Raw genomic sequence first — 14,948 nt, 5'->3', positions numbered from 1 at the left:
ATGATCTTCACCTTCATGTTCGTGGCAAAATAGCTGCTACAAATATTTTTGGAGCCTAATGAAGTGAATTTGGCTTCCAGTGACACTAGAAAGCCTCTAGTTCAGGGAATGCAACTGAACTTGAACAATGAATGAATAAATAGGTTCCAAATGCAGTTGATTCACTATAGCTAAGCATGGGAGTGTGTGGGAAGGGTGCAGATTGTACGATTGTACATCCACTAACTATTAAGAAATACAGCAAGTGGAAATGATCTTGTTGCTAAACAAAACTGGAATGTGTTGGGAGGAAGTGATCTCTGAATGTGACAGAGCTGGGTTTGCACACACTGGTTGGAAAATGAAACTTGAAGTGGTTGTCAGGCAGATCTGTTTTACAGAGGGTAGGGTGCTGAAGAGCAGCTTGTTAAGTGCTGTATTTTCTGCTTCCAGATCGACTATCACTACATCTCTTCTCAGGGATTTCCCATTGAGGGCTGGGCTGTTGTTTATTACATCACTCACCTGTAAGTATGTCAGAAGATGGATGTGATAGATTCAGACAATAGAATGAATTGCCTGTGGGGCTGCTTCCCTCCTGAGCAAACTGGGAAATTGTTGTCTTCTCATTCAGGCCACAGTACCAAAGAATCAGCAATCAGCCCTGAGTGAAGGGGAAAGCTCCACTTACAGAGGGCAGCTGCAGAGGATTGGCACTTCTGTGGGTGGAGGAGTAAAAGGATAACAAATGCTTTGCTTTCCTTTGTTCACACTAATATTCAAGTATCTAATTTGCTCTTGGTGTGAATGGTAAGAGGGCACAGCTGCCTGTGTTTGCTGCTGTTCACTATGGTGAATGGATGACTCCCCCAGGAAAAGATTGCATTTAATGACAATTGTGAATGAAGCCTAATACTGCTCTGTGGTACACAGTTGTAGGCAAGTACATCTGCTTCACTATTGTGGGATGGATAAGTGCTTGCCAAAATTATGAATAGCAAAGCATTTGTTTGGGTTTGTGGCTTTGCTGGCTGTGGGAGAGAACCTGGGCAGAAGAGGAAGTGTGATAAAGTCTCTCACTGCAGTGTGTTTCTCTTGCAGACTGAAGGGTGCCCTTCTGTTCATCACTATTGCCCTCATTGGCACAGGCTGGGCTTTCATTAAACACATCCTGTCAGATAAAGACAAAAAAATTTTCATGATTGTCATCCCACTTCAGGTGAGGACTGAGGGGTGTCGATATTTCCTTAATTCTGGGAGAACTTCTTTTGCAGACTGGAAAAGGCTGTGCAAACTTCACATAATATCACATATTTACTGCTTGTATTGGTTACAGTATAAGTTGAGCTGGAATTTCCTGGGCTAGAAGTTACTTCTGTAATATTCCCTATTTTTCCTTCTATATTGAGCATGAGGTAATGCTGATCAAATAGTTTCAGCAAATGAACAAGTGACTGTATTCATGCTTGGACAAAATTTGGGCTGGATAACAGTACTGAACTACAATGCAGAGAAATTAAACGAAAGCTGTTACTTCTGAAATGTTTCCTGAGTGACTTCTGGAAATAAAAATGAGAAAACCAAGACTTGTAGGCCTGGTGGGTCTGAGGGAAACATTCCCAGTGTGTTCAAAGTGATCGGTCTCTTGGTCCAGGAACTGAAGTACACAGGAGAGCAGCACTTGTGTTTTTTGTAGATAGAACAGGTTTTTGGCCTTTCCTGATGAAATCCCTTACCCAACTCCAAACCAGAAATATAGAATTAGTGTTTGAGGCTCTTACAGAGCTCAGGTGTGGAGTACAAAAAATGGTTGATGACCTGTCTGAATTATTGACTTAATTTAGAATTATGTGCTTAAACTATTGTCTGTATGTGCTTCTGCAGAGTCCTGCTTCTATATATAAAAACAATCAGATTTTGCTCTCTTTTTCTCTACTGATATATAAACCAGTAGATTCAGCACAGTATATAACAAAAGAACTATTTTCTGAACGTCAGCAGGAATAAGTCCCCATCCGTTTTATTTCCTGTAAACCTTGTGAAGATGTTGCTGAACGTGTGACTTCTTGATGTAGAGCTGCAGCAAAAGTATTGATGTTACTGAATGGGCTTTTGCTGAACTGGCAAGACACATCTGGTGTCTCCTTGGGAGGTTTCTGAAGCCCTGGAACGTGTCTCGTCGTGCAGGTGCTGGCGAACGTGGCCTACATCATCATAGAGTCCACAGAGGAGGGCACGACTGAATATGGCCTGTGGAAAGAAATCCTTTTCCTGGTAGACTTGCTGTGCTGTGGAGCCATCCTGTTTCCAGTGGTATGGTGAGTTGCTGTATGTGCTGTGTGGTTGCAGAGCCCTGGTGGCTTGAGCTGTTTGTGAATTAATGGGCACTGACAGCTCGTTAGAGCTCCAGATACTGCAAAGCAAAAGGAGTCAGTGGTCCTGTGGAGTCAAGCATTCTGTTGTCTTTTTTTAAACTTTATAAGCTTTGACACTTCAGTCTGGTGTTGTGGAAGACACTGGTTTGGGGGATGTTAGTGGGGGTAAGGTAAGGTGGGTAGTGATGTAAATGTGACCAGCACAGTGCAGGCTGTAAGTGCTTTTGAAACTTGGAGTTCTGCACAAGTGTTGATTCTCTAAATTGAAAAATGGGATTTTGATTCACTGACTGAGATTAGAAACTAGACTGCTAAATTTTAAGACAATACTGTTGTCTAAGATCAGGGCTGCCTTCAAGCAGAGTAGCTGCATGTTTATTTGACTGTTGAGAAGAAATAATCCCACAGGGAGCATTTCCCCGCCCTTCCTTCCACTCTACTTGGCAAGGAATAATGTTGGTTATATAAAACCCGACCAAAACACAGATAATTCAGATAAACACTATTGTTGCTTCTTGCCAGTTAGCCAGAACATTTATCTTCTAAATGCATTTTGTCTTAATTGGATAAACAGCTGGGTTTAAAGGAAGATATGAAGAAGCTTCTGTCTCCTTGGTTAGTAAACACAGAATATTCTTCTTTTTTCTTCAGGATCTCTATTTTTTTTCTGAAATGCAAAATGTATGCAGAATGTATACAAATGTCTGGTAACAGGTCGTCTCTCCCGATGGTGTTACTCTAATTTTTTAGATAACTCTGTTGCTCAGTAGATGGAAATAAGCTTCAGCTTGACTTGTGATGGTGGGTTTCAGCTGTCCTTCCCTTTCTGATTGTATTCTGTGGAAAGGCAGAGCCCTACACAGTCCTGGTGGCCTCCTGCCAAGAATGGGAAATGTATTCCAAGAAATTTGCCCTACTCGGTTGTCCTTTCCTCCTCTCCAGTCAAAATGCTGCAGCTCTGAGACTGAGATATTTGGGTATGGCAAATAAAATTGCAGGGATAATAACTTTACTTGTAGTCAGACTGATTTCCTATGATAGAAGTGACTTCTACAGTTGCAGTTCTTGCTGCCTAGTGCTGAAATCCACGTGTCCAACCTAGTGATAGGCTGGTGCAAAACTCACTTTCCATAAAGGAACTGTACTTGAAGAAGAAATGCATTTGGGTGACCTGTCCTGTGACTGTTTAAAATGTGCAGCCAGTGTTCCTGCATTGCCATGGTGCCAACATAAACTGGCAGTGAAGCCCCTGACATAAAATCCTGCCCCTTTTTCATCTGCGTAGTGTCACTGCAGCTGATGGGATGATTCATGTGAGCAAGGTGACTAAGACTTGGCCCCTGGATTTACATTCCTGCAGGGTAGTTTCTGTTACATAAGTTGCCTATGTAGATGTGTAGCTGCAATCAACTATTTAAATGAAAAGAGCTTAAAAGAGCAGTAAGATGCCAAATGCTTGGCAGCTCTCTGAAGAGTGGCTCAGCTTAAGTTTACAAGTGGAAAGCATTATGCTGGAAAATGCCCCAGTTTCTCACTCTGCTCCCTCCCTCCCTCCCACAAACCTTTCTGTAGGCTGAAGTGGGCTTTAGCAATCTGCTTTCTTAATCCCAAGGAAACAGAGATACTTGAGCTAACTGCCTGAGCTGGAGGCATGAGGGTGAAGTGTGTGCAGTGCCAAGCACAGTTAATTCTGATCACACCCCAGCCATAAAGAGCTAACAAAACTTGTCAGTGATCTAGAGGATTACAGTGGAAAGGGAGTGTAAAACTTATAGCTAATCTATTCTTTATTTTTATTTTTCAGGTCAATAAGACATTTACAAGAGGCTTCAGCAACAGATGGGAAAGGCAAGTAATCTTTTTTTCTGCTTTATGCCTCATGTCATAATGCCAGAATTTCAAACATGTGATGCTAATTTAAAATATGTAAACTAAAACTATAAATCTACACTATTTTAGTGTCACTCTGCTTTTCCTCAGTGGGCTCGTGGGAATAGCTTTTGGAAAATGACCTTTTTCATGTATTGCTTTGACTATCAGAACTGCTATGTGTAACTCCTTCTCTGCTGCCTGCACAGCTCTCTGTGCTTGAGTTAAACATGACATCTAGAGCAAATCATCTTGACAGATTTGCCATTTTTTTTCCTCACTTGAATGTTCAGAAGCAGAACTAGAAATGAATTCCAGAATTGCTGAATATTAGTCTAACTAGACCCCCTTATTTCAATCTCTGCAGAACTCTGTTCCTGGCAGAATAGAGGGAAACAAACCTCATTATGAAACAAAACCTAACTTGGCATTCAGTGTAGCACAGTTCTTGACTTGTCCATGTTTGTACAGCAACTCCAAGGGCTGCTAGTGGGAAGTGGAGTGATGTTTATTGTAGCAGTGAAAATGAGGTGATGGATGGAAGGCCAACCCAAGTACAGCTGCTGCAGTGTGTGCTTTTCCTGCCTTATCTACTCACTTCTGAATTAGTTCCTCAGATACAAGCTATGGAGCATACTCTGATTTCCTTGGAAGCAGGCAACCATTTCAATCTTCTGTCATTTGGTGGCTTATTCTTCTTGGAAGCTTCATTTGTAGAAGGTCATTTGTTGGCAACAGCTTTTTAACCCAGTCTTATCCTTTAACTCTTGTCTTTCCTTTCTGGACATGTATTCCCAGGTCTGGATACTTCTTCCAGCCATTTCCTTGGCTTTCACTGCCACTCTTGCATTTCACTGCTGATTACCTCTGTAGGTGAAGTATAAGGCTGGGTACTGAACTCAGCTCTGTTCAGACCACAGATTAGGGTTTTGGGGGTTTTTTTGCCATCTGTTAAATTGAAACCATACTTACAATGAATTTGGGGTTTTTTTATGTTCTGAGCTGTTTAAAAAAAACAACCAAAAAACAGCCATATAAACACACAAAAAAACCCCCTCCAAACTTAAAGGTGGAAATTATTAATTTCTAATAGAAACAAATGTAAAAAAAGGTCAGTTTTAATAATGTAACATGAATGCTGTTGGTAGATTTATTATCAATGTGTTCACTTGGGTCCAGTGACATTCACTGATGAATTTGTTATATGTTGTCCACCGAGCATATGTTCTGGAGTACTTATGCTCTTACTGTTAAAAAGTGCTAAAATTTAAATACTCCTTGAAGCAGTCTCTTCTGAATGGAGGACTTCACATATGTCAGGCCTGGTTCTTCCCTGGGTGGCAATGGATCTGACTGTCCTGGCACTGAGCACACAGCAGTTAGTGCATGGAACTGAGACACCGATTCCAGATCCGTGTGGCCCCAGGTGATTTCCCTGTGCCTACCTTGGTTCTTATCACAAGGTGGTGCTATGGAGTTTACTTAACTTCAAGTATCCTGAGTGAAGGAGAGGTGACCAACAGCAAAGATGTTCAGCGTCAAGGCTGGACCTGTCCACTGTCCTTCATAACCGGTGGAACCCAGATCTGAGTAAACCCAAGCAATTCTGAAGGATGCACTGTGGTGTGTGAAAGAAAACGTTAATTTGAGAGGAAATGGCTGTCTCTTTACAGTCAGTCAGTGCTATGCACAGTAGCCCTTAAGGGCTGTTTTAGTCCTCTGTATTGTGTTGTTCTCCATGGGTAATGATGCTCTTTAAATCATGGATGTTGCTTGTGGATCACCTACTGCTGTTACCAGCTTTACCTACTGGTGTTGCCATCTGGTTGTGCAGATCCTGCAATTCAGTAACTGTGAACTGTGTGCTGAGAGGGACTTAGCAACTGTGTTATGCTACACTAATAATAAAACAATATCTAAGGAAAATATTTTCAGGGGAAACATTGCATAGGCTGACAGCAGATTGTGGCCAGGAGAGCCACAGTGCTGGGAATCACTTGTGAAACACAATCTGTTTTGACTATTTAGAGGCTGTTGATAGGAGCCCACGGGGAGCAAGTGGATGGCAATGTGATGCCAGAAGCAGAATGTGACCTAATGATGTCATGCTGCTAGTGTGTCTTGTTGAGAAAACCAAAAGTGATTTGGTTGCACTGTAAAATGTAAAATCATTCATGCTAGGCTTATCAATGAATAGTCTTTACTAGAACCAAATGCTCTTTGCTCTGGAGGCTTCCCTTGGAGGCCCTGTTCTGCAGAGGTGCTCCTTGGAATCTCAGCTTCTCGTATGAAGAATAGAACCAGCACAGACTCTCAAATCACCAGTGTTTTTTTCTTGCTGTTGAAGGTAGTTTTCTCCTGAAGTAGTAAAAATTACTGGATCCTCTCATGCAGTTTAAGTGCTGCACTGCCTGTCCTGTGGTTAGAACAAGATCTTGAGCAGACAGTCCTTGTTGGACTGGCTGTTTCCTGCTGGGGTTTATTGTCTAGTCAAAGGCTGTTTTCCCTGTAGCTTCCTTAACTTATTAGGTGTATTGGGGAATTACATACTATACATTCACTAGTTGTTTTTCCTGGCATTGTTTCTTCTGGTGACCTTCTTACCACTGAGAGAGACCTAAGGGAAATTATTTTTGCTTCTTTGCATCTGTTAGAACTAACAACTCCAGGACTTTATGGCTTGGTATCTTGGTGGTGTTTCCTGACTGTTTGTCTTGTTCTCTTCCAGCTGCTTTTCCCCCTGTTTATTAGGGAGCACTGCCATGGGTCAAGTGCAGCCGTGACTGCGATGTGACTGGACTCGGAATGAAGCAGAAGGCTGGTTGGATTTACCAGCCCTTTAGTCTCAGGGCTGTGCTTGCCATAGGCCTTTGTTTTAGCAATGTACAATTAATAAAAAGGCTTGTTATAAGTGGCAGTGATTTGGAGTTACTAGCTGATAGTCATTTAAACCAGATTATTTTTATTTTAAGTTATTCTAAAGTACAAAAGCTAGAGGAATGGGTCTGAAGCCATCATTATCCAGGGAGACCTTACATATACAGATGCTGTGGATTGATAGTGAAGAGTAGACATGGCAGAGTGATACAGCTCAGTTTGAGCTGCTTGGTTGTTTGCTTTTTTCCCTTGAAGGTGATCTTTAAAGCAGTAAGTCTGACCTACACAGGCTTCTTATCTTGCACAGCAGTGGGTGTAAACATCCCATTTTTAGAAACTTTTTTTCCTCCCCTTTAAAAATCGCCACCTTCAGACTTAAGCAAGTGCTCAGCTACACCTCTTTGATCTGTCACTATATCTTCCTTCAGATGGGAGCCTGTGCTCTCTGTCCATTTCTAGATCTGCATTGCAAATGTCTTTGCAGACATGTAGATTTAAGGAAATCAGCCTTGCAAACTGACCTAGAATCCTTCAGGCTGCAAAGCTGCTCAACTGCCACCACCTTGTTTACAGGCATCATGAGAAAAGAGAGGGAGTATATATATTATTTATATATTATTTTGTTTGAAATGCCAAGTTCTTGGTCACTGGACCTCTTAAGTCTCATAACCCACTCTAGTCATCATGTCATCTGTTGTTTGAGGGAGGAATGGGGGTTGAAAACATTGCTGCAGTTTGTTCTGCTGGTACCTCTGTGTGTGACTGTGTGAGGAGAATGTGACACGGCACAGTCCAATCATGGTTTGCTGTTTTCCTGGGGCACTGCAGCATGTCATGGTTGGCAGCAGAATTAGGGGAAATAGATTGCAGTGTGTAGCTCTCAGGCAACATTCCCTGTGTTCTGTGCAGTGGGCAAATAATGACTGGTGCTCCCATGCTTGCCCCCATGGCAGGAAAAACCACTTGCAGTATTCAGTGTCTTCCTGCTGCTGTGCCATGAAAATGCTGTGAACAAAGAGCCTGGTCCTGTGTGGTGCAGAGCAGCCTCTGCTTGGCTCAGCTCAGCACCACTTCCAGGTGCTGTCCAGGGTTGATGTAGTAGCTGCATGTTGGAGATACATTGCTTATCCTGTACTTTGGACTTTGATCTGACCCTGGTGGAGACCTTTTGTGCCAAATGGCTGATGTATTCCGGGGTATTCAAGATGAACCAGTCTGTGCCACCTGCTCGTGCGTGACACTGGGTGTTGCTGTGTCTATCTGACCTCCTCTTCCAGGAGTGCTTTTAAGCAGAGTGCTCTAGAGACTGTAGAACCACACTTCTCAGGCTTGCTTTTTTTGAAGTCTGGATCTACATGTGGGCTGCACCACTGGGGAGAATAGAAAACTTCCATTTGCAATTCGATAATGGCACAGATCACATCTCAAATGCACCAGAGTGAGCAGAGCAAGCAAAGCATTGTAGAGATATTCTCAGCTGTACTTGAGCGTGTTCTCTTGCTGCATTATAGTTTGCCTTTTGTACTGTATTGTCTGGCTTGAGCTCCCTGTGCCCTCAGCTGCAGTCCTGGGATTGTTAGTACATATATATTCTGAAAAGGTCAGATGTATTCATCAAAAAGCTATGGTGTGGTGTGCAGGGCTGCAGTGGATGGTCCAACTTTCCTTTTTCCATCTTACAGGCAGTGTCAGCATTGGAAATTAGCACAGGGGCAATCTGAAAAAGAGACTGCTTATCAAAATACTGGGGTGTGCTGTGTTTTGGTCGATGCAGATCAGGCTATTGCAGACACAAGCTGTTAAAGTAAATGGTGATAGAGAGGGAAAACTGAGGGAAGCAAGGTATAGATGTTATAAGTCTTTCTTGGAAGGATGGCTTTCATCTTTTTAATTACTCTATGAAAGAGATGGAACACAGGTATGGATTAATTTGTAAAACCTTGGGTAGAAAGTCTTTTTAATTTTATTTTTTTCCCTTCTCTGCAGTTAAGTACTGTTCTTTGCACAATGGTTATCATACTCGAAACATAAATTTCCCCAACCTTTGCTGCCTGCTGTGTCTGCTGCTGTGTTATCACAGCTTTACAGGTTGAGGCTGCAAGTGATTCAAGTTATAAGTGACAGCTGCTGGCCAAGCCTCACTCCCTGCAAGTGCTGCTGTCAGTGCCCGGGCTGCCAGGCTGAGGTGAACAGAAGTCTTTAAGTGTCCAGGACAGCAGGACTCAAATATGACTGCTTGGAGCACGTTCAGCCTGTGAAGAAGCAATTCATAGGCTGCTGATGCCAAACAATGATGATTTGAGATTTTCTCCAGAACACTGTGTCCTGTAACTTTTGAGTTGTTTAAAAAAAAACTGGAAGAATTTTGTAGACATGCATTAATACTGACTTGAGTATCTGATAGTGGAGAGAAGTATTTCTGCTGTTGAGGCAGCTAGAAGAGAGCACCTGGTTCTAATAAATCAGCAAGCCAGCTTCCACAGGTGACTTTTTTGCCTTTCTGCTTGGTGGTGGTTGCCTTTTTTCCTTCCTTCACCCTTCTTTCCTATACTCAGTCATTCTGGATGGGTGGATATACCAGCTTATGACTCCTTGGTATTGATTAGCATGATGAGTAGGTGAGATCTTGAGCTGTGCTTTATCAGCTGGGAGAGGTGGCACTGTGACACTTCAGTTGGCAGCCAGATCTTTGTCTTTGCTGTCCTTTCATCCTCTGCACTGCATGAATCCAACAGAAATGACTCCCCAGCTCGCTGTTGTTGACTGTAAAGCACTGATGGACTGGCAGTTTGAATCACAGCTGTTGAGTTGGTGTTCCTTGAACTACAAAGCCTGGTAATTTTCATGGTCTGTCAGTGCACCAGTTGGTGGCAGTTCCTGAAGTTGGATGCGTTGAGTTCAAAATAGATCCTTCTGTGTGCAAACCGGTGTGTGGGAAATCACAAGATCTTCATGGTCACACTTAATGCAGCTCTCCTTTAAATAGGACAATATTGCTTCCCTGCTTCGTGATTTAATGCATATTTACACATTTTAATCTTTCACCAACTCTGTTGGGAAAAGCTTTTAACATCAGGTCATCATGCCTTGTGTTAGTCAAGTGCTGCTCTTGGAGTGTTTCTGCTGGAGGAGGGTTTGTGTTTGTCTCAGGGTGTCTGTAGCTTTCAGTGGTTCTCATGGAACATTAAATATAAGCTGGAAAGGGACTCTTGATCTCTAGATTGTACAAATTAGCTTTATAACAGAATGTTGCCTGACTTCATTGTAGTTGCTGTAGGTGGAAGCTACAGGAGTTTATTTGAAGCAGTGCATTTGATGTTGCCTTTCTTTAAGAAAAGCTGCTTTGTTTTTGTCACAGGAAGTGAAGCATTTCTTTGGGATCTATTAGCCCTTCTCTTCCTCATGTGTAATACTGTGTTTTGCTCTCTTGTGAACCTGGAAGACCTTATGTGCAAATATATGCAGCCTTTTGTAACTCTGTGCTGGGGGTGAATTCTGTGAGGAGGTGCAGGTGAACTTAAGCACAATGTATTGCACTTCCACATCTGATAAATACATTGTGAGGGCTTGGAGGGACTATCAGTAAATATGTGGCAACATTTTTTAACTGGCAGCTTGTATCACTGGCTCTAAGCTGCACCTCTGTACACTGTCAACATATCTTGGGCTCTTTGCCTCTCGTGTTGTCACAAAAGCATCAGGAGTCTGTGTTCGTAATCCTGCTGCACGTATAAAACCTGACTCTCAAACCAGAGTTGACAGCTGTTCCATCTGTTGTTGACCTCAGCTCGTTCACATGAGTGTCTGCTGTGCTCCTGCAGCTGATGGGATCTGTCCAACCCACGGAGGTTCGCCCGGGGCCTTGGCTTGCACGGCTGGTGACTGAAACACATGCGTTTAATAACTGGTTAGGATGATTTCCCATCTCACTTGTAAGCTGTGACAGAGCCACGAACATCCTGCTTAGATGTTAAAATGCCTGTGCTGCAGTTCAACCAGATGCAGTGGTTCCCAGAGCTGTGATTACCCCAAAGTTGCTCAGGTCAGCAAGGACTCTAGAAAAGACAGGAGTTTTCTAGGAGGTGGTGTCAGGTGGTGTGGTGACCCTTCTGGCAGGAGTGAGGTGACTGTATCTACACAGGTAGAGGAAGGCTCTATATTGCAGAGTGTGTGTACATAAAAATTAGTGTAAAAGCAATCTGAGTTCCCTTTTTAAGAGAGAACTCACCCCAGCCTGACAGTTGTCCAGTGTGTGGACACTCCAGTCTGGCACTCCTTGGAGTGCCCAGTGGGGTGTGAGACAAACCCTTCTAGCCTGGGATTAATTGAGTCCTGGTTTTGACCACTTGCCTACCCTGCAGACAAGCATAAAAATTAACTGTCTCATTTTAACAATTTTCTGATGGACTTCTGTGTTCTCTTGATAGCTGCCATTAACCTAGCAAAGCTGAAGCTCTTCAGACATTACTATGTTATGGTAAGTAAAACACCTGTACACAGGCATGCAGAGCACTTGGAAGCTGTTCAAACCCTTAAATGGAATACTTGTTGGAAGCTACCACACCTGGTGGATGTGGTAGAGTTGCTCCTAGCTCTGTGCTTTGGCATCTTGGTCAGCTGGCTTACAATCCTAAAAGCAACTTCCCTTTTTTTTCCTAATGGTTGCATCCTTCTGTCTATCTTTAAATTGATTCCAGCTATTTGTAATGCTTCCTGATTTCCTCTGGAGACAGCTTGAGCTGCCAGTTGAATTGATGGGCTTGAATAACATACTGTAAACTTGCTAAAAATTAAACTTGGGACCAAATGGTGCCTTGAGATGCATGTGTGCATTTTGTGATGAAGTCAGTGGGAGCCATGGGTATATCTCCCAGGAGAACACAGGCTTCTTAATGATTTCCAACAGCCTCATTTCAGGCTCTTATAAGTGGTAAGAGTGATAAATTACAGTCGTGATTCTTCAAGTTCTATGAAATCGTAATACTTAAAGCATTTCCTGCTGTAACGTGAGTGTGTTACCAACAGCTGGAGTTACTTGGATGTTGAACAAGCAGTAGAACCCTCAGCCTATATCTTCCATGTTTATCAAGGAGCATAATAAGACCAGTCTGACATAAGGAGTTGTTTGGGAATTGCTTGAGCTCTTTCTCTGGGAAAAAAAGGTTCTGTAAGGACGGTGCTATTGTTCTCATCACGCTTTCTTCTTTTCCTTCCCAGATTGTGTGTTACATTTACTTCACACGGATCATTGCCATTCTCATAAAGATTGCTGTTCCATTCCAGTGGAAATGGCTGTACCAGGTATTTGCCAGCAAGGGAAAATACATCCATTCCTTGGCTTTTTTTTTTCTCTATTATTCTTTAAATATAACTGCACCAAAAAAATCCATAAATTGGTCCTCATGTTATGGTAGAACATCTCAAAGCACAGTGCTGCACCCTGTCTCCTCCTGATTTTTATCAATGTTATGCTTAAGGTGAAGGAATATATTTTTAGTCTTATGTTTGTCCAGTGAGCCTGCTGGATTATACATGAGATGTCTGAAAGTAATTGCATTATTGATTTTTTTTTAGTCTTTCAATTTAAAGATGTCTGAAGGAAATTAATCAAGAACATACAAAGGAGGAAAAAAAAAATTCGTCAGGTTTACCCTGTGTAATTGAGGCCCCAGGGAGCCAGAGAATTAGGCTTTTGCTCTTCCATCTACAGGCTTTATTGCCTAGTGGCTTTTAAATACTTGGTTTCTTAACATATAATCCAAGTAACTGTGCAGGGAGTCCTTGGAATACATTAACTGTTGAAAATACCAAATAACTTAGGGATGATTTTCCACTCCTCATTTAAAAGCCAAGTCTTGCCATAGCTCTTTGAAAGCTCTGGATTGATGGATAGAACTGTAACTGTATTTAAAGTGACGGGGAAAGCTGAAAGAACAAAGGGTTTGACAGCCTTTAGCCTGGGATTAATGATAACAGGGCAGGGATTGCTTTATTTCTGCTATGGCACAGGCTCCTTGGCCATTAAACCTTGAACCTTATGAATGAGGAGAAATGTTGTGTGACCACAAAGCATCACAGGACTGAACTTCAGCCTTGTGTTTTCCCTTGCAGCTGCTGGATGAAATGGCCACACTCGTGTTCTTTGTCCTCACTGGGTACAAGTTCCGTCCAGCGTCAGACAATCCTTATCTACAGCTTTCTCAAGATGATGAGGATGACCTGGAGATGGAAGCTGTGTAAGAACCCCCTTCCCTTCCTTTTTTTTTTTTTTTTTTTTACCTCTTCACTTGATTTGAGAAAAGTAACGTTTAAAACCAGTTTACTTTAATCTCTCTAAATCCTTCTCTGAAAAAGATTAGTGTCTGCCCACATGCTTAAAGATGAGGTGTCTGTTTGGTGTGTGTGAAGAGATTTGTATTTATGCATAGGAGCCTCTGACCTGGCTATTGCAGTAGTGGGGAATAAGCTGGTAAAGCTTTTCATGGGGCAAAAAGATGCCCATGAAAATATCAAGTAATAAAGCTTCTGAATTGAATTTATGTCACTGAACGTGAACGAGCCTTGCAGGTTGTCATCAATGCTTCATATTTAAACAAAAAAACCCCACAACCAAACCAACAACAAAAATGACCTGCCAGTCTACAGAACATAAATGACCATGGTGCCTTGGCATTCAGCCTGTAGCTTTGCAAAAATTTATCTAAAGCAACACTGAGCCAAGGAGATGGATTTCTGCTGATACTTTTCCCTGTTCTCCTCCTTGCTGCTAAACCGTGAGGCACCACAAATGCTTCAGGACCTGAGCAAGTCTGGAGAAATGATAAAGTAGGGCTCAGCCTAAGTCCCTGTCATTTGCTTTGCAGTGATTTTCTGAGGACTTAGAAAATGAGTGGCATTTCTGAATTTATGACAGAAACTGCCCTAAGAAATTCAGCCTGCCAGGAGTGTTGGGTACAGCTATAACTGCCACAGACTCTGCTGCCTTAATAGGAGCAGAGCCAACCTAATCCTTTAGTAGTTATACATTTCATGGATAATTGCTATTCATGTGCAGGCTCACAAGCCTATTCCTAAGAGTTTTTCCAATTTGGTAAATCTCCTTTACCTGATCTTGGGTGAAATAAATGAACTCTCCAATTTTTAATACAGAAGCAAAAAAAAAAGTCAGAATGTGTTTGCTCTCCTAGTTAGCTCAGAAAGAAATGGATCTTACTGGGAAATTGCTACAAGGAGGTTTGAATCATAGAATCCAGCCTCAAATGTAATCTAAGGAGTTGAACTTCTCAGAAATATCGCTAGTAACAAAGATCTTTTTTTAATGCTTAGCTATTTTTGCTTTGGGTCTGGAAAATCTGTCATTTTTTTCAAGTGGAATCCAACTAGTGGGTAGTGACCTTAAAATCACTGTCACTTATAGGTGTTAAAATGGTTATCTAAGAAACTGATTTCAGCTTGGCAGCTGGTAAATAAACATTGACATCAGGAAGGCACTGTCTGTACTGGAAGACGTGGCAGGATTTGTGATTGTACCAAAACGGGCTTTTTTCTTTGTTGCCTGTTGGAGTGAATTTCAACTTTGCATTATGTGCTTAATGAATTTTTTCTTGTGGGTTTGTTGGGGTTGTTTTTTTTTTGGTTTTGTTTTTTAGGACTAATAATAGGACACCTTTCAAATACAGTGATTTCAATCAATTGGAGAAGTTGCTAAATTTAGGAGAATCTGACAGAAATAAGCTGGAGAAATTTTAATGAACTAATTCAATGAAATAGAGTTACTAGAAACCCGAGGATCAGAATTCCTTGTGAGCCTTTTCCTAGTAAGGGGTTTTGCTCTTTGCCTTGAGAGTT

General features: G+C 42.0%; 1 protein-coding gene across 3 annotated transcripts in view; it reads left to right on the top strand.

Annotated features, from left to right (window-relative positions):
- Window positions 1–14,948, top strand: part of GPR107 (G protein-coupled receptor 107) — a 37,072-nt gene that overhangs the window by 12,622 nt on the left and 9,502 nt on the right. For 2 of the 3 annotated variants that reach the window (XM_051807427.1, XM_051807428.1), the window contains exons 11-17: window positions 433–506; window positions 1,081–1,198; window positions 2,167–2,297; window positions 4,159–4,202; window positions 11,528–11,577; window positions 12,318–12,401; window positions 13,212–13,336. In XM_051807427.1, the coding sequence (XP_051663387.1) occupies window positions 433–506; window positions 1,081–1,198; window positions 2,167–2,297; window positions 4,159–4,202; window positions 11,528–11,577; window positions 12,318–12,401; window positions 13,212–13,336 (626 nt within the window). Of the gene's footprint in view, window positions 1–432; window positions 507–1,080; window positions 1,199–2,166; window positions 2,298–4,158; window positions 4,203–6,951; window positions 7,802–11,527; window positions 11,578–12,317; window positions 12,402–13,211; window positions 13,337–14,948 lie in introns of those variants that run through there. The other variant, XM_051807429.1, reaches the window with a different exon arrangement.

The sequence above is a fragment of the Manacus candei genome, unplaced genomic scaffold (genome assembly GCF_025592945.1).
Source record: "Manacus candei isolate 608988 ecotype Guabito, Panama unplaced genomic scaffold, ASM2559294v1 h1tg000071l, whole genome shotgun sequence".
NCBI lineage: Eukaryota > Metazoa > Chordata > Aves > Passeriformes > Pipridae > Manacus > Manacus candei.
Note: the sequence above shows the minus strand (reverse complement) of the source record. Positions and strands in the feature narration are given on the sequence as shown.